Genomic DNA, 23,558 nt, shown 5'->3' with positions numbered 1-23,558 from the left:
ACCAAAGACCTTCCAACATCTGGTTTGAAATTCTTATTTTAAAGAATACCCTCCTTTTACCTCTACAGACCAGGAAAAATCAAGGCGTTTTCCAACAATAATGTCAGACCTGAAATGGAGAGGGAAATGTATGCATTCGTCTCAAGCAGGTCACAAATGGCAACTTTAAGGACCTGCGCATGCTCACTAAGGATCAGGACGTTTTGGTAGACGTCTTCCACACAGAAGATCCACTGACAAAACCCGAGTAAGGCTCTCAAAAGTGCAGCGAGTCTAGAGACATTCCCTTCCCCGAAAGACTAGAACAGCTTATATTCTGGAACTTGCCCCCCCCCTCCAAACTGGAGAAGAAATCAGCAACGAGAACCTCCACCTTTTAAATGAAAGCGATGTGCAAGGTCTATTTTAAAAGCCGCATTTAATTGGAATCTCCCCCTTTACTGAATTTTTATTCTTACACAAAAAGAAATTAAGAAAATAGTTACAGGAGACTGAAGCGTTGTACACACATTCACACATCATTGTCAACAAAAATCATTCAATCTACTGGGGGCGGTTGGCCACCCCAAACCACAAAACACTCAAGGTGTGTTAAAAAAAAAGAGGGTGTGTGTGTTATTTCCTAGCCAGCTGGACAACAGACAAAACTGACTTCAAAGTAGATGGAGTTGCCCTCTCCATGTTGATGTCACTTTTAACTACTTAATGAGGTGTGAGAGGATGGGGATTAAACATCATACTTCAAATGGTACAGACCCACTCAAATAAATCTGTATTTTGCCTGTTATTGGGGGGGGGGCAGGGAATTACCAAGCCCAAATCAGAAATGGTCTATGTGACCCTGAACTCCGCAGAGAAACTTTCTATAGAAATCCTACTGTTCCTTTCAACAGTGCTGGCAGGCGGCTTGGAAATGTTGTCTCTTAAGCTTAAAAAGTTAGAATAATAATAATAATAATAAAAAAACACTGATTCCCTCCCATGAAGGTCAAAGCAGAGATGCAAAAATTCACAGATGGGGTCTTTGCTGCCGCTGTGGTGGAGACACAGCCAGTCTCACTGAAATTCCCCAGCAAGGGAGGGTGGTCTCATCACTTCGCCTCCCAACAGATCAAGGAGACTCGGCTACTGAAGCACACCAGTCAATCAGTTAAGTCAGTCAAAACAGGATTCTGACAAGAGTCGTACAACTTTCTAAATACCGAGAAAGAAAAGAGAAGGGAACATCTCTCCGGTCTTCCTGGCTGGAATCCACAGGTCGTCCCCCCCCCCCAAAAAATATCCATTTCCTGGCTCCACACTGGTGGGGAAAAAACAATTGTATAGGGGAAACAAAAAGCATTCTTCAGTTCTGCGGTGGGGGTGGTGGGGGTGCAGGGGGCATGCCAAAGGGCGGCATGGCGGGCACTCCCACCCCCATCATGGTGACAAAGTTAGAAGGGTCCATGGGAGGCGGAGGAGGCGGAGGAGCGTACATCATGCCCGCGGAGCCAGGGGGCGGGGGAGGGGGCGGAGGCGGGGCCCCGGGGGGCAGCGGAGGCTGGACTCCTGGAGGCAAAGGCACCATGGAGGGGCTGCCTTGCATCTGAGGGGCCCCCGTAGAAGTTGCCGCCCCCGCCCCCTGCTGCTGCTGCTGCCATGGAGGGATGGCCCCGGTGCCAGCGCTCGTGGTGGTGGTGGTCGTCGTATCTAGGATTTAAAACAGCACACGGTCACTCCAGAGGGGCCGAGCCAAACGGTCCCAAGTCCCAGCAAGGAAGGGAACGGCTGGCTTCTCTTGTCTAACGCGGAGGGAAAGAATTGACACCGACCGGGACGTCCCAGCGAGTACTGCAACCCACCCACCACCAAGGCATTTCTCTCCCGGCAAATAACGACACAGAATTTCCTCCCTCGCAATCAAACCCAGAGAGAGGCTTTGCAGTGACCTTCAAACACAAGGATCCAACTTCTTAGTGAATCCAGAGACAACATTCAGACTGTGGGCCACGTTGAACATACAAATGGCAGGCAACCAGCTGCCGCTTTCAAAGCGGAAAACCACCGCCCCCCTCAAGGCTTTCAGAAGCATGAATAGGCTTTCTGGGGCCAAAGCCAGAAGGGGGAATGAGGTGAGGGCTAGGATAGCCTGAAGAGGTGGAAAAACGTGCCTGGGGGGGCTGCACGCCCACACGTCTTCTTCCCAGGACTGGGGAGGAAGAAGATGGACAGGCAACCCAATGCCCTGTAGAGTCAGGCACAAAAGCTGCCAACCAACAGCAACGAAGGACTTCTGGGGAAGTGCTCAAGACCGACTCCTGTGGCCCGCGGTTGCCTCACCCATAAGCCTTCCCCAAAGGAAGGTGAAGGGCCTGGCGAGTCGTTTGCCCAGCGGAAGTTCGCCAAAAGGTAAAATTAAAAGAAGTGCTCTTACTCACTTTGCTGCCATGGCAAGGGAGTACTGCTGCTGGGCGGTGGGGGTGGAGGCTGCTGCTGCTGCTGCTGCCATGGGGGGAGAGGACCAGAGGGAGGCGGGGGAGGCTGACCACTGGGCGGAGGGGGCGGAGGGGGCATCATACCCATCGGAGGAGGCATCATACCTGTGAGAGCGAAGGGCCAGAGAGGCCGTTAAAGCAGAACGTGGGAATCTTTCGCCCTCCCTGTTTTGAAGGCCTTCCCCGCTCAACACCCTCGCCTCAAAGAGGCCACTCACCTTTTCCTTGGAGGCGATAGACCCCAGAGCCCACTGGCGCATTGCCCAGGTACTGATCTTAAGGGAATGAGAGACCGCAGCTTTAGCAACAGGTGGAAGAAACCGGCCCCAGCACCCTCCCCCCAGGCCCTTGTTACCAAAGCAGACGAGGGCAAAAAAAAAAGAACACTTTGCACATTAGGAAAAAAAAATCCCACTGTGCTGGCCATCTTCCCACCATCATGGCAATTCTAGGCCTGCCCCCCCCACAAAATTCTGGATTGTACTCACCCATATGGTGGGGGCCTGGGGGGCCATGAGGATGTGGTCCCTGGTTCATCGGTGGATTATGGGGCTGCATCCAGGGTGGAGGGCCATTGGGGTTGTGTTGCATGGGGTGACCCCCATGCCCCCCCATATTGGACATAGGGTGGGGGAAGTTGTGAGGGCCACCAGGCCCCGTAGGCCCGCCAGCCCCCCCACCGCTACTGCCGCCGCCGCCGCCACCGCCGCCGCCACTGCTATGCATGCCATGGAAGGGCCGGTTTTCAGATGGGCCAGAATTCATCCATGGGGGACGATTCTAAGAGAAGAAAGAGACGCCTGTGAGGGATTCCCGCACACACGACTCCAGAACGAGCCAGGGGCCGTGTATCCTTTGTGCTATGAGTACTCATCTGGGAACAAGGGCCTTTGTCACTCCTTGGCACGGATACCCCACCTCCTCCCAAACAAATATCCTGTTTTCCCAACCCAGCTTCTGGAACTGGGAAATGATGCTCAGGTTCTTCCACATCTGCCTCTGTCAAAATGCAAAAGAAAAACCCCTCTCTCTGCTTTTAACGGTCGTCTCCTTTTGTTTCCATTGCCCAGTTTGTCCTTCCATGCAACTCGGACAACAAGATTTTCCGCCTGCAAGAGAGACAAGCGACTCACAGGAGGTGGCTGGCTGTTTCCTGGCCCCGATGGCCTTGGGCCGCTCGGCAGGGGTGGATTAGAAGGTCCGGATGAGGATCCCACAGATGCCGGAACAGGTGCTTCTCCCAGCTCAGCCATCAGAGACAAATATTCCTTGTCCATGCGTGCCTTGTCCTGTGCTGACTGGGGATCTCCAGGTCTGAAGGAAGGAAGTCAGGTAAAGTACCGCTGTCTTCCAGAGACCAGCACTGCTGCTTAAGATGCAGAGCCGCCCCCCCCCCCCGTTGCCCTGTCAACCTAGGCCAGCCTTGCCCAATTTGGTCCCTTTTGGATAGGGCTGGATTACAATCCCCTTCCATTCTCAGCCAGCGTGGCTACTGCCGCCAGGCTGGCGTTGATGGGAGCTGCAGTCTCACCGGTCTGGAAAGTGCCCGGATGGGGAACGGGAATTCCGACACGTACCGAAGGAAACTCCATCGCCCACCTCTAACAACAGATGTAAATATAGGCACTACGTGATCTAGTGCACAACCATCCAGATACTGTGCTACAATTCCCACGATCCTTCACTATCAATTAAGAAAGTTAAGGCTGACGGAAGTTTCTTTCCAAGAACCCATGGTATGGACACAATTTCCCCAGCGACAGCTGTGGTTGCAATTGAAGGCAACCACACCGTACTCCATGGGACCTTAGGCAGATGGCAGACACATCGCCTCTTGACAAAGGGGCAAAAAGCTAAAGGATTGTGCCGTGCTTTCGGAGTCCATCACAGGCAATGCTTACCTGGCAAACTTGCAATCTGATGCTATGTGACCAGCGCCTCCACACTTGGTACACACCGTGGTGTTGGTGATGCTACGAGTCTCTGTGTTTTGCCATGGACGGAGAATCCTGAAAGGTAACAATAAAGCAAGGCTGGTACTCCAGTGACCGACGTGTCTTCCCGCCGTGCAACCCAGAGGCGGCCACGCACTCACCTGTTGTCATCTTCGCGCAGTGTCCCATTCAGGCGGGCCAGCTCCCGCAGCTGCATCTTGCGCAAGTCGTTCTGGTCCTCTGGAGTTTCAATGCCTTGTTTCAAAATGTTCCGGATCTAGGAGAGAAAAGGAGGAAGACTGCATGTTGCTCCCTCGCCAAAACTTTATTGGGTCATGAGCCCTTCTATGGGTATCAAGGACATTCAGAGTGAGGGCATTTTCTACAAATGCCATTTTACTCGCTGTCACAAAACCAGCTCTCTGAAGGGTATCTGGCCAACCAGTCTCATGAAAGACCTCACAATTTACTAGTAGCTGGTCTTTTCCTTAGCCTGTGCCTTAAGACTTAAGACACTATTGCCTCCTCACACTACACGGCTGCTCTCCTCAAAGGGTGCAGCTGCCCTTTTCATGCAAGAGGCAGCAATGGCTGAAGAAGATACATGATAAGGGCAAACTTATGGCTCCCAGTCTCCCCGGTCAGAGTGTTTTTTTAACCTCTGTACACCCACTCTTTTTAGATCAGTAATATATACAGTCATCTAGGGACATGTACAGTCTTCCAGCTACAGAAACAATATCACTCAAGTCTCAGTCATTGAGATATGCACTTATTTAAGAAACAGAGAAACTACACCACTGCAGTTTTAGGAAAATCAATAAAGATCTCTGGTAATGTACTTAAACTCCTCTGCTCAAACGCCGCATCACTAACATATGACACAAACTACGAGGATACAGACACTGAAGTGTCTGTGTCTCCTTATGAGACACATCGATCCTCTCGGACAAAGACAGGCTTGCTCTTCCACCCCAGCCAAAATGTATGCCTCTGAGCAAATTAAAATGTCTGAAAAACAAGTCCTGTGGCACAGTGGTTAAACTAGTCAAACCTCTGTTCATGACTTGAGTTTTATCCCAATGGGTTCAGGTAGCGGCTCAAGGTTGGTAAGTTTATCCAGCTTGCGGGGGGGGGGGGGGGAGATAAGGTTGTTGTTTGCATAATTATGTTGTAAACCACCCAGAAAGTACATTAGCACTGTGGGGCGGTACTGAAGTACAAACAACAAACAAACACACACACACGCACAGGATTGCCTAATCAACAGAAGGCTCTGCAGCCTCGCAGCAATCACTACTGATCATGTTCAGGAGGGAAGAGCACTTGTGAGCGACACCCAAATTCTTGGGGCCATCTGGCTTTGTGGCTTGATTTGCTAAGCAAGTTGCTTGCAATATTGTCCTCTGAGGCAGTTTTGCTCTCTGCATGCGCACACTTTGTGGACTGCCCATGTTTGTTGCCAAATGAATTTTCAAAAATGGACCCTATGGTGCCTGGCCCGAGGTGCTCTGAGATTTGATCTTTACCTGCTCCACAGCTTTCTTCACATTCTCCATGGTGTTGGCAGTGACCAAAGCATGAAGTGGCTCATCCTCGCCAGGCAGCATCTGGCCATCCTTCCGTCCCACCTTCCCTTCTTTCACAGATCCTTTGCCTCTGATCATGATCTTTGCATTACATTCCTTCTCAATGTTCTTCAAGGTATTCCCCCTGAAGAGTTGGAAAAAAACAAAATTAAATGACTATCTTTGGCAGTGGATGCGCCGACATTTTGTCTCCAAAGAAAAAACATCTCTACCGCTAACAGCCTGAAAGCCATAGAATGAAAAAAAAAATCAACTGATGAAACACATTAGAATCCTCTACAACTAAATATTGACACAAATACAGTGGTGCCTCGCAAGACGAGCGCTTCATTTAATAAAGAAATCGCATAATGAAGAAGTTTTTGCGATCGCAAAACGCTGTTTCCTATGGTTTTTTTTCGCTTCGCGATGGTTGGTTACCTGCTTCGCTAACAGATTATCGCAAAACGAAGATTTTCGCACAGCTGATTGGCAGTTTCAAAATGGCCACCGGGTAAAAAAAATATGGCTGCCCGCTGTTTTCTGGGACGGATTCCTCAGTGCAGGGGCAGCGAAAATGGCCGCGCTATGGAGGATCTTTGCTGGATGGTGAGTTTCAAGCCCACAGGAACGAATTAATTGGGTTTTAATGCGTTTCTATGGGCTTTTAAAAATCGCTTTACGATGTTTTCGTTCTACAGTGATTTCGCTGGAACGAATTAACATCGTAAAGCGAGGCACCACTGTACAAGGACAAAACAATATCTGAATGGAACCAACTGAATCTTTGCATTTGTAGCATTGATTCAAAGAAAACTGATCTCAAGAACAATAAATCTGAACCATTCTTGCTTATAGTAATATTGTTAGAAAGAAAAAAAATGTTCTGGGAATGAGCCTGGAGTATTTCTGGAAATCTTATTGTAAAGAATCCCATAAATACCTGAATTAGCAAGCAATATTACACTATTAAGCTGAATTTGTGCCTGCTCGGAAAAGGCTGTACTGTACTTGGAACTGAAATCGTTCCTGCACCTCCCCCCCAAAAAAAATCATCCCCCTTCTTACCTGGGTCCAATAAGAAGCCCAACAAAGTTAATTTCAGGGTATTCGTCCTGTGGAATCATGACTTTGTCACTCACTCGGGTTGCCGGAGGCCTGGGAAGGATCAGATAGCAAGAATCAAGATCTGGTTGCCCCCCCCTCCCAACCAACGAGAACAGAGGCAGATTTGCTATCACTACTTAAAGGGTTACCAACCTGCCTGTCAATTTGCAGCCAGCACAATACCAAGCCCGGGTCAGCCTTTAAAGGCCTGACCTCAGCGCACATTTATGGACCACGTGATCCCATATGAGTCCATCCGAACAGCTAAGACCTTTGTTCCGACTGCCTCTGCTTCCTGTGATGTATGGAAATGCAGAGCTGTGCCTTCTCAGCTATGGTGCTTTATTACTAAATCTCGGATGTCTTGGGTACGCAATCACTGCAACTATTTTTAAGTTACAGCTGAAAACTGCCACCACCACCCCCCCCGGTAGAAACTTTGCATACTCCTAGTCTTAACTCTGATTGCTAATCAATTGTTTTTCAAAATGCTATCTTTTGGTTCCGTTTTAAATTTTTGTTACGTCATTTTAAAACACGGTTCCCTGTTGTAACACTGCGATTCATAAAGTTCATAAACTTGCCTCACCACCATATGGAAGCTTACTTGTAATCAGCTGGTGGCTTGAAGTCTGGATTGAGCGCCACCATCTCTGTTATCAGGTTGTGCCTCTCCTCTTCCAGTTTCTTCCGTGTGCGGAACTCACGGGTGTTCAGACGCTTCCCCTCGCTATTGTAAATCGGCTCAGGGGAAGGAGACCTGTGAAAGAACAATTCCTCATGACGCCTTATGTGCCTCATCCCTTCGGGGCAATTATTAAGTACAGGTTCCCCTCAATTCTAGTGCAATTTAGGAAAAAAAAATAATAATCAGAGACCATAAGGAAGGCATAAGCTCACTTATTCCTGTTAATGTCACATGGACAAGGCAGTTGTTGCAAACCACTGCCTGGTACCAGGAGGGAAAAAAAACTGGGATGTTTTATTGAGAGAGGAGGGAGATGTAGAAAGGGGAGCGTGGACCGCGCACAGCCATGACAACAGCTCTGCCATGTGTGCGCCTGTTATTAAAAAAGGGGGAAGGGGCAGGGAAGATGGAGAAAGTTGATTCACACAGAGAACAAACTTTCCAACTTCATTATTCCATGGAGTCAAAACATTTAAGAAGGAACCCTGGCACAAGACGTAAATCAATGAAGAATTAATTGTTCATATTAACCCTGGACTTTTTAAAGATCAGAAAAAGTAACAAGACAGGTTAAGTTTCTATCAAAGTCTTTCTAGCAATACAAATTAGATCTATTTCACTGGCACCGAGTGGACGGGTCAAGGCTTCTGTCCTGGCTTTACCTTCACTTTGCTGGCTGCATCAAGGCCGAGACTGAACCTGTTTATCGCATTTAAGAGTCAGAGAACTAGGGTGGGTAAACAAGCTGAACAAACCCAGACTTCTCATGCCAGACAATCTGGGCCTGTAAACCGACAAGAGACAGACCTGCTTTCTCCATATGGTTTAGGCACCCAGAAAGCAGAGAGTCTGACATAAACAAAAATGTTATGACTAAAATGAAAAAAAGAGTCAGTTTGATTTTACCACAGCTGCACTTGCGGTAAAAAAAGCCACACTCCTAGAATTGTACTAAGTTTAAGTTTTCCAAATAGATTGAAATAAATTTAGAGTTAGCTGCAAGAAGGGAAGAGAGATTGGTCATGTTATTAAAAAAAATACATCCTTCAAATAACCAGAAAACTAAACCCTAGGGTTTTAGTTAGATCATCTGTCTTCCTAGCTGGTTAAAGGGTTGATTAGAGGCAGTTGATCCCAATGTCTTCTCAGCCTAAAGTGAATCGTCAGTACAAGAATATGAAATAAAAGATCAGATTTGGTAAGGAGTGATCACATGTAAACTGCACCTCCATTTCTAGGACCTCAGAAATCTTAACAATACCAAAACATTGTGAACCTTTTTTCCCTTCCCCACTCTACGTTTATTACCCGCTTATAAATAAACGTTTCTATTCATTTAAGTAGATTCTTTTAAAACACAAAGACTCCCATTAATTAATGAAGTGATTGGTTGCCAAGTTAAACCTTTAAAAAAAGTTTCAAGCTGAATGTATCTAATGGTTTCATGCCTTGCGAGTTAACAGCTGCCCTTTTGCAAGTAAAGACAATTCAATTTTTACTGCAAGTTAATAATATCAGATGTTTCAACCAGTTTGGTCTTGTTCTAATAAAGGCTTCACAAATATATACTGTATATAAAAAACCTTGTTCTGGATTAACCTACCCATCTGCCTGCAGAAACCAACTGTCCCATTTCAGGTCTATCAAGCACAAGAACACAAAATCTATTCCCATGACAAAAGAATCCATACGTTAATGTTTAATTTTAAACCCCGACATTATGGTTTTTAAAAAGCAGTGAAAAAAGAAATGTTCTATGTGAGCTGAAATATAATGCCTTGAGAACATTAAAAAAAACCCTGTTGCAAGGCTTTGAAGCTACTGGCAGTGTTATTTACTGTCAAAAATTACATGCTGCCTCTAAAAGTAAATGGCTGACTTTAAAGAACGGGGGAATTTTTTAAAAAATTCTTTTTTTAATTATTATTATTTATAAAATCCATCCATGCTTATTTAACATCGTGTCACCTGGGTTCAGCTTATAATCATTTGTTAATACAACTACAATAAGAATGGGGGGATTTGACGATTCTCTACTGTGAAGTGCAAGAACTAGTTTTCACGTTGTGCATCATGCTATAACACAACAACTGCCGCATTACACTTTCTCATGAAGAAAGTAACGTTTTACAAGCCAATTCTTTTTAAAAGAAAAAAAGAAAAACAAAAAACATACACACGTTATTTATTTATTTATTTATTTTTTTGGATGACACTGAAGCTCAACAAAACCACATGTGCTCAATTCTGCGCACCTGTGGGCACGGTATTGCTGGGCCCCATATCCCAAGTTATTGGCCACTGTTGGGTAATAGCTGCTACCAAAGAAACTGGTTAGTACCCATCTGTTTGTTTGTTTTTTAAAAAAAATACATGTTCAGCCACCATTTGGAAAAGTATTGCAAAATTAGCAGGCAGAATAGTTCCCAAGCTGCTCAGACTCAGCGACTGTGCTGAGGACTCCTCAGATTGCACCTGTGAGAAAGACCTCTGGACACATGCCCAAGACCAGCACATGTTAAAATTCGTTGGCCACCATAGAAGATAATTTTTTCCTGAATTCAAGTTAACAGTCACAGGCTACAAAGGCTCAGAAATCCCGTATCGAGAATGGAACCTTAACCTTTTCTGGTTTCATACGTTCCCTAGCAATAAGATCTCAGCTATCATCTGTCAAAGCAGACCTCTGAAGACATTTCATTAGGAAAGAATTTCATTGACCTGACATTATGATGCCACCAAAAATTTATTGAAAAAGGTAAAAAGTGTTACTGTCAGCTGGTTAAAACTGTTTCCCAACCTGTCCTCAGGGTTAGGGGGGATGCCCAGGTCTCCTGTGCGCAGTTTACGAGTCAGGTCTTCTATCTGCAGTTGCACTGGAAGAAACCAGGTTAGGAAAGAAAAAAGGATGGAAAAAAAGACAATGTTACAAAAAAAACATTTCAAATCTCATCATCAAAGCATGAAGAATTGGAGACTTTGCAAGGGATGACTGATACCTCAACATAAAAATTCAGAAGCCCTTATTACAACATGGCAGTCAAACATATCCACCAGGAATCCAGAAAAGGCCCTCCTTATTTCTAGCATGTCTTCAGAAACAATTGTTCACCAGGAAACAAAGCATTAATTTGAGAATTAGAAGAAAAGTATCTAATCTTTGTGAGTCTGACTTCAATAACGCTGATAAACAACCAATAACTACTAATCATAGGATTTTACAGCATAAACAAAAAACACACACATTTAAAAAAATCAATACTGCTCTGCTGGCCCAATTTGAGATCACACTTTAAAAACTGTACCGTTTATATCATATTATTTAGCAGGAATAATTTTTCTTGATTTTATGGCTTATAAGCTATATTTCTGCATATGTGTGACTCTTTGTTGACTAGCAAATGCTAAAGAGTTAAGTACGTAACTGTGGAATACCTTAATGTGCTTTATCCAATACTGCACACAAATCAGACATCTAAAGGCAGCAGTAAAGAGACACCAAGCCTTTGATACTTGTCTTTAGATTCAGAATCTAACATTTAGTTCTAGTTCATCCAATGGACTGAAAGTTAATTAACATCTATCTGCTCAACAAGTCAAGATAATTAGAAATAGAGCAGCAGCCCACTGAGATCCTGTCCTGAAGCGGCTTCTCTTCAAGTCCCCCTGAGATCTGGTATGCCGTTCTGGAGAACACAGTTTGTGGAGAGCAAGCAAGTTAAGCATAGGTACGCCCACATCAGCTTCGGTGAGGCTGGCCTTACACATTAGCACAGAAGATGCATATAACCAGATGTTGATCATCAGGTGAGAATGCAAACCTACCAGAGGGCTATAGAGATCTCACTCTTACTTCAGAAATACATCACTCCAGTTACTACTTAGTCCAAAGCACAGCTGATGGGCTGCAAACCTGGTTAGTTAAGCAAGTGAAGCACTCATGTCTTCACATGAGAATTCATGCAAAGAATTCTAACCTGATTCTATCCGTTCATTGTCAGCACCTTTTAGCTAGCCAAGTCTGACAGACCGGCTCAGATCCCCCCCCACCCCCAGTTTTAAAATTCAATAGTGCAACATCATGGGCTACTTTCTAATCTAGCATTTCAAGTAAAATCTTCTTGCTCCCAATTCTACTACCAGTTACGTACAAATGAAATCTATAAAAATGACACAAAGTTATTTTCTGCAGGGGGTTTCATGAGGAAGTACATTATACTGAAGCTGAGTAGGACTAAATCTGCAGTTCAGGAAAACTGCACCTTCTGGAATGCAATGTGCAGCATGAGATAAAGAAACCAGCTTTTCTAACGAGCATTAAGTGACAGACCTTTTCAGTGAAGACAATTTACCTGACTAAAAGACAGACTGTGCTGCACTGTATGAGAAGTGATTTGGTCACCTTGAAATTGGTCTAGCAACAGACTTTAGAACAGCAAAACAGCTCTAAGCAGTACTATGGACAGAATGAACGCTGAATATCAAAATTCTCTGTAACTTGTGCATAAGAAGTGAGTTGTAAGTTTCTTTTATAACCCTGTGAGATGAACATTGTTTAATTGGCCTCGTTTTTAGATTAAAATGTTGCTGCTAGAAGGCAAGGACGGCTATTAATGCAACGTTAGAATATCCTATAACAATTTCACTCCAAGCACTGATTAGCATTAATAAGTAAGATTGAGCATCCACACTTCATTTCTTAATACACATAATATAGGTATCACTCATTCTTATGTATAGCACAGTAACATTTACCATACCCCATTTTTCAGTTAGCAGTTCAAATTTCGTAGTACTTATAGAAAAAAAGCAGTATCCCTTTCTCAGAAATTGTGTATGCTGATTGCAGAGCTCCCACCCACTCTCAAGTATTTGATAATATCAATTATCAGAGTTTACGAGACTTTCCCTTCTTTTCAGTGACATCAACAATCTTCATCATCTCGTAGGCTTAATTTTAGTTTAAAAAAACTAGCATTGCAAAATAAGAGCAAGTCAGAAGGGAATCATGTTAGGTTAGTTTATAATACTCCGCTGTGAAAGAGGTACTTGCTTCCAAACAATACAGCTTGCAAAGGCACGCTTAGTGTTCTCCGCTAGCAAGGAGTCTGTGAAGCTAACGAAGGACCCCACTGATTATAGAGTTTCAACAGCCAATTGAGTAAATGTTAACAGGCTTGCAATTCCCCATCACCTCTAAGGACTTCAGCACTTTTGCTGTGCCTGTGGAGGACACTGCTTCAAGCAAACAAGACAGAGAAGGGGATGAAGCACCACCGTCACCCTCAGCAGACACAATCATGTATTTCTGTGACGAAAACAAAGCCACGACATCCTAAATCTTTCAACGCACAACCAAACACTGAAAATGTCTCAGACGAACAAAAGAAAAAAAAAAACACAAAGCTTGTTGGGGTTTTGCTTAGTACTGACATGAACACAGGAAGGAGAAAGAGAACAATAAATTACCTATATAAGCTCTCTCTTGTTCACGTGTCAGCCCAGGAGGGATAACTGTGGGCATTCCCGGGATGACCGTCTTCTGATCCATGGTGTCTTGGTTCCATCTGCTCCTCTTCCGCTTTTTGTTAGGGTAATCTATAAACACATTATGTTTCTTTATAATATGAGTTAACAAAAAGCAATGTGCAATCAGCACTTTGGTTTGAATGAAAATTCGGCGCCTCCCCAGGTACCCAACATAAACATTTGTTTATTATGTTAAGGATCCACACACCCCTCTTCCAGTTCTTCCTAAATGTTCTTCTACTTTGGGAAGTATGGACAAGCAAGTCTCTCCAAACCAAAAGGACTAGCTCTTTAGTCTTCTGGTTTTTATGCATACAAGGAACTGCCCTCCCCCTATCTTTATGACGTTTTTGGTTCGGGAGAATACATGGAAGTCAATTAAATAACTGAAGGCAACACAAAAAGCCCATTATTTTTGAGTTAGTACATGTTTCAAAACTGAATTATGAAAACATATAATCATGGAAATATGGAACTGTGTCACAGATTCTGAATTTAAATGGTCTGCAGAAAACTCATAAAACCAAACCTGCAATGCCCCAAAATGTACCGATTAAACTACTGCTATCTGATTCCAGGTCACTTTCCTTTCTTCAGTTCTACCAGGCTAAATGTGCAATCAGAAATGAACTTAGTTACCAATGAAAAACATATCTACTGATTGGATTAGTACATATGCAAAGAAGGATCTTTTTTTATTATTATTATGGGCACTAGTTTTTAAAGACATTAGAGAAATTATTGGGTATAATATTTAAATATCATCAATCACTGTCCTCCTAAATATAATTAAGAATGACCATCTTTAAAAAAAGAACAGAAAGAGTTAACTGTTATAATGGTCACAGTAGCAAGATTAATATTTGCAAAGAATTGGAAAAGTGACAAACAAATCAATCTTGAAGACTGGTATAAAGAAATGAGCTTAGCGATTAATGATAAGTTAACATGTGAAATGAAAACAAGAGGAATGATAAAGTCTAATGATTTCAAAGATATGTAGCATTTATACTTGGAGCATGTCTTTTCAAAAGGTTATAGGCCAGCGGAATAATCATTGTATTTTTTGAGAGGTACGGGGTGAAAAGGGATATAAATTGATATTACTGGTCACCTAGTCCCAAGAGTGAAGGTGGCACAGACGGGGACAGTCCAATGTGTATTGTACGTAACTATTATTGTATTTTAGTTTTAATATCAAATAAAATTAATAATAACAAAAAGTCAAGAAGGATCTTAAATTATTTATTTAATGGCCTATCTGTGAAGTGAAGAGTTACAAATGTATACACTGTAAAGCACAGTGGAGTTTCCGTAATACACCAGCTTTTATAAAACTTCTCTAAGAGAAACCCACACAACTAGCTTTACAAGAAATCAGTAAGGACAAAAACTACAAGGAAAAGAGAGCAACCTCGTTCCTGCCATTCATTTTCACTAACACTTCCTTTTTACTACTAGTTGCACAACTAAGCACCCACACTGTCCATCGTTGCCAGAAAGAATGCCTCAACTCTTCCAGCTGCACCAGAATAAGCCCATCATTTGCTTTAAAATCTAGCTCTTGAATCATTCTTATATCCAGTTATGCACCTCTGGAATTCTTCTATTCCTCCATCACAAGATGTTTTATAGCTGTTATTTTTTCCTCTTCTAAGCAATAAATCTCCATCATCTTAGTCCTCCTTTTTTTCAAAACCGATGTCACATGTTTTTAATATTATCCCAAAAGCAGAATGACAGTTACAAATACCGTATAGCCTTTTCATTAAAGTGCACCTCTTCTGGCCTTCTGGAAGCATTATTATTTTTACACTGGAACAAGAAAAATATCTGAAGCGCCAGCGTTGTCCTCCTTCTGACACGCCTCTCCCAACAGGGGAAAGACACCCACCCAGAAATCTTAGGGGAGTGCAATCTGCCATTTAAACATCCCCGCGCGCACATAGCCTTTGTCAAGTCTTTTCTAGAAACAGAAACTTTTAGAAACACAATTTCCACCTCAAAAAAGCTCAGGGACCCTCAACATCTTGATGATGATTTGCCATTTTCTCAGCAACTTTCCCCCTAGGCAAGTGGTGGGCACTGGAGGGGCACCCAGCAGATGCACACTGGGCAACACAAACCATATTTTCCCCTTCCTCCACTTCAGAGCAAATGTATGCTAGCTTAGAATGTCAGACTAGGGCTGTGGTGACACAGGCTCAAACTTACTCCTTAGTCATGAAGCTTACTGGCTATCCACTTCTAAGGGGAGACATAAGGTAAGTTGCAAGCCTGTTGGGAATTGGAAATTTCAGGGTGGGAAGACCAGGTGCACTGCCTTGAGCTTCCTGGAGAAAAAGTGAACTATAAATATAACCAGGAAGTTATATTCCATTCTACCACTTAGTATATTCCATTCTACCACTTACAGTGAACCCTCTACTTATGGAATTAATCCGTATTGGAACAGTGGCTGCAAGTCGAAAAGTCTGTAGGTCGAATCTCCACTGACCTACAATGCATTGAAAACCGATTAATCCCATAACTGGCAGTTTTTATTCTATTTTTGTTCCATTTTGGTTAACTTCTGGTCTGTAGGTCGATTCTCCGGCTGCAAGTCGAATCTAAATTTTGCTGCCAGAGAAGTCTGTAACTCGAAAAGTCTGTAAGTCGAGCCGTATATACGTCGAGGGTCCACTGTATCTCTCCTTTCTATTTTGCATAATGTTCTGTTCCCTGATTTTGTCTTAACACACAATTCTCTTGTCCAAGCTACCAATATATTCAACCTCACTACCATGTCAAAAACCATTACAGCAACTTTTAGGCGCATGTGTACCTATCAAATGTGTCAAAGTTCTATCATGAATACCAGATTCTTCTACTCATTTGACTTGTAATTCTTACACTTAACATTACATCACAGAACTCAGTACAGTTGTGCCCCGCTTTACGACAAAACCGCATTACAACGATGTTTTTGCAATCACTTTTGTGATGGCAAACGATGGTCTTTTTTTCGCTTTGCGATGATCGGTTCCCTGCTTCGGAAACCAATTCTTCACAAAACGACGATTTTCCTACAGCTGATCGGCGGTTTCAAAATGGCTGCCAGGTAAATAAAATGGCTTCCCGCTGTTTCTGGGGCGGATTCCTTGCAAGACAGCCAACGAAAATGGCCGCCCCATGGAGGATCTTCGCTGGACGGTGGGTTTTTAGCCCATTGGAACACATTAAACAGATTTTAATGCGTTTCAATGGGTTTTTTATTTTTGCATTACATTTTCCTTCTACAGCGATTACACTGGAACAAATTAACATCGTAATGCAAGGCACCACTGTATTGAGACTGGTGCTCTTAAATATTTTTATTAATGCACTAGATGCAGAAGTACAGAGAATGCTTATAAAATGTGTAGATTACTCAAAATTAGGTGGAATAGCTAATACTCTGGAAGATCTTGAGAGGCTCGAACACTGGGCTGAAGACAATACAGTAGAATGAATTTTAACAGTGGTATGTACAAAGTTGTACATTGGAGGGGCCCAACCAAACAAAAAGTTATTGTACAGCACAAGCTGAACATGAACCAGCAGTGAGGTGCAACTGCAAAAAAGGCAAATGCTATTTTAGGGTGCATCAACAGTAGTCTCCAAATTCTGTGAAGTACTAGTTCCCCTCTATTCAGCACTGGTTAGGCATGCTGAACGTCTTCTCAATCACTACACAGTGCAAGACAGCAATAACAGACTCATGTTAGAGGAAGACAGAAAAATTTCTTAACTTCCTTATTTTGAAAGCCCTATGCAAGTCACTTCTGACTTGAGGGCATATCAGCTCTCTCTCAAAGTGGTACAATGGAACCAATGACCTTGGGAGACGGTGAGTGCTACAATGTTGAGGCTTTCAATAAAAAAAGTTAACCATCTGTCAGATATACTTTAACTTGGATTCCTGCATTGAGCAGGGTGAATAAAAACCAATGATTTTTTTAAAAACTTTGGTTTAAATTTTAAAAAAATATTTTTAAAATTTGAATTGTAAAATATATCTGAAATTTTGAATCATAAAACACATCTGATTTTTTTTTAAAAAAATCAATCCACCCTTGCAGGCCCCTTCCAACTGCATTATTCGATGATTCAGCAACTGCAGGATACTACATCTCATTAGTCAATGTGCCAAATAACAATTTCTTTCCATAACTGCATTAACACAACAGTCAAAATTAAATCATTCATTTTGGTTTTAAAAATGCTATCAGGAAATTAGCACCAGAATAGAAACAGATATTTAAAATAAGCCTGAGGACAAACATTATTTTATTTATTATTATTTTTATTTGATTTGTACCTCGCCTATCTGGACCAATGGACCACTCTAGGACCAATGGACCACATATGATGCGTATGTGGCACAGAAGGGTAATGTTTTTCATATTTGTAAGGTTATTTAAATGCCCGTTCTATTGTGAAATTCAGTGGGCAACTGTGGCCCAATCACTACCTGTTACTCAACCTAGCCTCCCTTGGAAAGCTAGCTAGAGCTAGTACAGGGCAGAACAGAGATTCTCCCTCTCAGCCTGATCTACCCCACTCGTAGATTATTGTGAAGATAATTGAAAGAAAGACCCCTTCAACACTGCCAGCATTAACTTCTACATAGATGGTGAGGGCTCCTAGGTAAACCTCCTGCTACTTCATCTTCATCACTAGGTCGAAGTGTTCTCCAACAAACTTGATTGCTCACAATATTTTCGGCATTGTCTCAAGAAAATTTAATGGTTTTGAGATCTTCCTGGAGTGTTCAGGTTTTTTTTTTAGGCTGGCCTTGTTTGTTGATGTCCTTGTCCATGCCTCCATCAGTAGACATAATGCTGCCAAGATTAAGTGAATTGTCAGCCTTGCTCTATAACCAGGCCTCGGGCAATATTGGACTCCTCCAATCTGCATAAGCTTGGTCTTTTCAGTACGTATTTATATGTAGGCCAATCTTAGGCTGATGGTCATTTATTGCAGGCATGCTCTTGTTTCACCAATCAGGGTGGTGTCATCTGCAAAATCTAAATCCCACGGAATGCCAAAATTGGGGTTGTCCATCGCTCTACACATAACAAGGTCTATGGAAAAGAGAAGCAAGAATGGTGACATCCTTGTCTTAACTCCTGTATTGATGTTTAAAAAGTCTCTATTGCCGGATTCCATTGAAACACAAAAGCAGGAGTTGAAATATAGGCTCTTGAAACATTGAGGGATACCACAGATCTTTACAATGTACCCAGTCAAATGCCTTTTTAAAACTGATTAAATTTCAGTGGTTTCTGGAATTCTATGCTCTGCTCGATGATATTTCTTAAGAGTCAGGATCTGGTTGTTACAATAGCATCCTTTTCTAAATCCTGCTTGTTCGTCCCACAGGTATGTATCCACTTGGCACCGTAATTGTCCAAGCAGTACAAGCCATAGAACCTTTCCAGAAACTGGCAGTAGTGTTATTCCTTTCCAGTTGTTAGAATTGCTAAAGTTTCCCTTCTTTGGTACATTAATAATCACTCCTTGTCTCTAATCTTTCGGTATGCATTTATGTTGCCAGCACATGTTCAACAGGACGGTAAGCTCTTGAACCAATCTATCTCCACCATGTTTCAGGAGCTCTGCAGATATCTGGGCTAAACAAGCTGCCTTTCCATTTTTCAATATGTACATATTGTATACCCTGTACTTCAGTATTGCTCCATATCAACATCTAATTCATCTGGCTGTGAAATATTGGTAAATTCATACATTGTACAGTAGTTGGGCTGGGCTGATTCAATACCTCACAGAAGTGCTCTACCCAGTGCTTATCTTCTTGTTCTTTACTAAGTAATATGTTCCCATTCTTATCTTTGATCCGGGTGTTAATGTTGGTTCTGACTCCTGTTAGTTCTTGGACAACGCATCCTAGTTATTATTCCTTGCTGATGTGCTGTGTGCTTCACGTGCCTTTCATTCCAAGTAATCTTTTTGTCGCCTTTACAGGTGCATCTACCTCTACATTCTAGGATTTTGTATCATTCTGTTGCTCCTGTGTTCTCCTCTTTACGTTTCTGCCTATTCTAGGTAGAATTTTGGTTTATTTCTGTGTCGATTTGCTGGCATGTTCTATCTTGAATCCATTTTTTTCAAGGTTCCTCCTTTTCAACAGATGGTATTTTCCACCATTTTAACTGTAATTTCTTTGAAAAGTGTCCAGTGTTCTTCAAGATCTTCAGTATTTTGTAGAATCCAAAACCAATCCTGCAACTGGAACTCTTCTTTGACTGTACACTCTTTTAGCTTTTCAACGGCCAATGGTCATACAGTATTACTTTTTGTGTCCATATTTTTTTCCAAACGAAAACAGATTGACGATAACAGAAGATAATGGTGAGATGCAACATTTGTGCCTCGGTATGCATGTACATCTAGCAAAGACGGCATCCAGCGTTTACTAACTGCTACTTCACAGCACTAATTTACACACATTTTAAGAATACTTCAATAAACTGCCACTCTTGCTTGTTCAAGAACTTTTAAATGATTTATTCGCTAAGTTTTATAAACCGTGTAAACCGCCTCAATTTCTGTGGGTTATACACAACGTACACTCTATTTTTCAGCCCCGCTGGGCGGGGCTCTATCTTGCACGCACAACTTTGCCCCTGAGTGTGTGCGTGGTGTGCGTGGACGACTCTGTGACCAGAACCAAAGAGGTTGAACATGATCACTACATGGAGGAATCACGCACACGCACAGCATAGAGGGAACTTTGGTCATATGCTCTCAAGTTGGCAATCCTAACAGGGCCTTCGAGGCAAGAAGTAATATTACCAGTGCTGCACCCCACCCTTGTAGTGTCCAAGGTAGAGTGGGAATTTGAACCCACGTTTCCTGATCCCTAGCCCATCATTCTACCAACTACCAACGCACCCAGTTGGAAAAGCTGATATACAATGAGTAACCAAACATTTCCCTATCCCTATTTCCCAGGACAGCTGGGCATAGAAGGTGGAACCAATCCACCCTACTTTCCCTTTAATCTTCCTCACAGGGCTGTCCTGAAAATATATTTCAGACCATGCCTCCCCAATGTAATCTACTCCAAAGGAGGCCTATAGGTCATCCACCAAGGGCTGGTCCTTCTTCCCAGGGGCCCTCACCTCAGGCAACCCTACTTTTTCAGGGAAGGCCTCTTCCATGCTGACCCTTCCCTGATTTCTTCCCCCCTCCAAGTCCTGCTGTCTCTTGGTGAGCCTGCCACGGGGGTTACCTCAGTGTTCCCCAAACCTTGGGGACCTCCAGATGTTCTCGGACTACAACTCCCAGAAGCCTTCACCACCACCTCTGCTGGCCAGGATTTCTGGGAGTTTGAAGTCCAAGAACCTCTGGAGGCCCCCAAGGTGTTTTTTTTTTGGGGGGGGGACGACCCCTGGGTTACCTGACAGCTGCCTTTAAAAAAAACCTTGCCAAGCTGTGCATCTTAAAATGTGGAGCTCCGTTCCCAGCTTGGTTTTTTAAATCCACGAGGGGCTGCGCAAAACCGCCCAGAAGAGCGCGTAAGGTATAAATAAATAAAAATATAAGAGTCTGTGCTCAAAAGGGGAGAGACTTGGGATCTCACGGACACCCCCACCGCCGGGGGGGGGGCAGGTTGTGAGGAGAACAAAAAAAGGTTCCCCCCACCAGCCTCCCGCCGACCCTGCTCGGAGCCTTACAGCCGCAATAAAAGCCCCGAGACGACGGGGGGGGGGGGGGAGAAAGAAGTCCACTTGCCTTGGTTGCCGGCCCCGGCCTGGCTGCCCTCATCCTGCTGCTGCTGCTGGTGGAGGTGAAGATGCTGGGCCTGCTGTTGCTGCTGCTGCTCGTGGCCCAGCGGGGGCGGCGGCTGCTGCTGCTGGGGAGGAGGGGGCGAAGGGAACCGGTACTGGCCGTACTGGGCCTGCTGTTGTTGTTGTTGCTGCTGCTGTTGTTGGGCCTGAGGAGGGGGCGGCGGCGGCGGGGGCTGGGGCTGCTGCGGGGGCGGCTGGGGCTGCTGCGGGGGCGGGGGAGGCGGCGGCGGCGGCGGGGGAGGCGGCGGCAGGGCGGCGAAAGGGAAGGCCGCGGCCGCCATGAGGCTCGGGATGGCCGGCTGGGCCTGAGCGGGCCCCGGCGGCGGGGGAGGCGGCGGCGGGCCCTGCATGACCAAGCCCGGAGGGGGCAGCGGGTAGCCGGCTTTCCCCGGCGGCGGGGGCGGGTGGAGTTTCCCCAGCGGCGTCGCGTTCGCTCCAGTCGCCATAGACGAGCCCAGAGAGAGAGGCAGGCGCTTGATGGCGGCGGCGACGACGGCTTCGCGAACCTTCCACGCCAAAGCTTTTTTCCCTCACAAAGGCGGCGGGCGCCGATTGGCCGGCGCCGACGCCCGTCAACGGGCCCGTTGGGCGGGCGGCGCGACACTCAAGAGGGCGCGGCTCGGCGATTGGGCGGGCGGCGCCCCTGCGCGGAAAGCATTGGCCAGAAGGCGACGGGGGAGGCGGGACAGGAGGAGATAGGTTAGGACCCTTGTCTATTAGGCGGAAAGCCAGACGTCGTGGATTTGGATTGGTCGAGAAACCACGGGTGGGCTGGAAAAAAACAGAACTGCGTGGGCGGGGAGACGAGGCGGAAGGGGAGGGTTCGGAGCGCAGCCCTGAGATCGGGCCCTTCCTCTTCCCCCCCTCCCTGCCGCACGGCCTTTGCGCTCCTGGGTAGGCGGATGTGCGTGCGGCACATGGCGCAAGCGCCGGAGTTCTGTGACGTCAGCCCAACGCCTAGGTGCCATTGGACGACGATTCAGAAATGAGTTCGGGGCGGGGCAATCACTCTGTCGGCCCACGTTCCGGCCCTGCAAGGGCTACGTGCTGATTGGCCGGATGCGCGCGGCTGCCGGAGACGGAGGGGCCTTCAAGCCGCAGAGGCTTCTGGGAGGCCTGTTGCTAGGAAGTGGCCCTCGGCCTGGCCTGCTGCGCCAAAATGGCGGCGGGGAGGGGAAGATGGCGGTCTGGAGGGATATGTGTGTGTGTGTGTGTGTCTGTGTGTGAGCCGCCCCTCGCCTCGCCGTGTGGAGCTCCCGCCTGCCCGCCCCATTCCTCCCCCCCAAACAAAATAATCCCTGGGGTGTCCTGTCAGACACCGGCGGGAAAGCCCGGAGGCCCCACATTCCGCTGAGGGCAACGGGTCTCCTCGCGCGTCGCCGCCGCCGCCTTCGGGCTGAGAGAAAGAGAGGATGGACGGGTGGAGCGACGCTGAGGAAATTGATGGCCACGCTTGGACGAGAGGGGCTCTGAAGCCCTCCCAACACGGACAGTGTGTGTGTGTGTGGAAAAGAGCTCTTAAAAGAGGCTTTAATCGGTCGTGATCCAGTCCCAAGATGAAGGGATCGCCCGGGAAGGAGACCGGCGGCCTTCCTTGCCCTCCCCTCACAAAGCAGCCACACACACCCCCGAGGGCAGCTCTTCCTAGCCAAGGCATTCAAATAAATTATCTGAACAGTTTATATCCAATTATTTTAAAAAATCATGTTCTTCCTCCCACCCCCACCATCCTCTTCTGTGGCATTTCCCCCCCTAAAAGAATGGGGCCTGTTGAGCCTGAGAAAAGAAGACGGAGGTGTGACAGGATCATGCTTTTCAAATACTTGTGTGTTTTTTTCCCCTACAGAAGAAGAGGCAGGATCTGTTCTGGATCTTCCCAGAGGGGCAGGACGTGTCATAAATGGACTCCAGCGACAGGGAGCCAGATTTAGGCTGAAGGTCGGGGTGGTGGAAAACTTCTTAACTGTTAAAAGCAGTATGGCCATGGAGAGAAAGGACCTCAAGGGGCCACTCCCAACAGAGAAGGCCTTCAAGAGAACTAGAACCATCTTGTCAGATCCACTTTGATTCGGACTCTTTGTCTTGAGCAGGACGTTGGACTTGGTGGCCTTTACAGACCCCCCCACCCTCCCAACACAATGATTCTAGGATTCATTTTTGATACTAACTGAAAGAATAGAGGTTGTCATGCTAATTATCTTTTGAACCCCTCTAGAAGGGGTTAAAGGTGGGATAAGTTTACAGTGGTGCCTCGCTTAACGAGCGCACCATATAACGATGGTGATCGCTTACCAATGGCCCCAATGGGCGAAAATTGCATTGCGAAGATCGATAAGTGCTTCGCTTACCGATCTTCGCATTGCGACACCCGACGATCAGCTGGTCAGCGGCTCCAAAATGTCCGCCACGCAACCCAAAATGGC

The 23,558-nt window shown here is 45.3% G+C and overlaps 1 protein-coding gene across 5 annotated transcripts; it reads right to left on the bottom strand.

Moving 5' to 3' along the window:
* Positions 1-401: 401 nt before the first annotated feature.
* Positions 402-21,681, bottom strand: SF1 (splicing factor 1). Of its 5 annotated transcripts, none has more exons than XM_072984086.2 (13): positions 21,080-21,681; positions 13,241-13,369; positions 10,572-10,647; positions 7,691-7,843; positions 7,045-7,134; positions 5,938-6,121; positions 4,570-4,685; positions 4,376-4,483; positions 3,608-3,788; positions 2,963-3,254; positions 2,693-2,749; positions 2,414-2,579; positions 402-1,689 (listed from the first exon to the last, which is right to left on the bottom strand). In XM_072984086.2, the coding sequence occupies exons 1-13, from the start codon at positions 21,579-21,581 to the stop codon at positions 1,434-1,436; spliced, it is 2,310 nt and encodes a 769-aa protein (XP_072840187.2). In that variant the 5' UTR covers positions 21,582-21,681; the 3' UTR covers positions 402-1,433. The 5 variants fall into 5 exon arrangements, with proteins under 5 accessions (XP_072840187.2, XP_072840188.2, XP_020658102.3 ...); XM_072984087.2 differs by having other exon boundaries at positions 2,418-2,579; positions 2,693-2,744; XM_020802443.3 differs by having other exon boundaries at positions 2,418-2,579; positions 21,080-21,680.
* Between the last annotated feature and the right edge of the window lie 1,877 nt (positions 21,682-23,558).

The sequence above is a fragment of the Pogona vitticeps genome, chromosome 15 (genome assembly GCF_051106095.1).
Source record: "Pogona vitticeps strain Pit_001003342236 chromosome 15, PviZW2.1, whole genome shotgun sequence".
NCBI lineage: Eukaryota > Metazoa > Chordata > Lepidosauria > Squamata > Agamidae > Pogona > Pogona vitticeps.
Note: the sequence above shows the minus strand (reverse complement) of the source record. Positions and strands in the feature narration are given on the sequence as shown.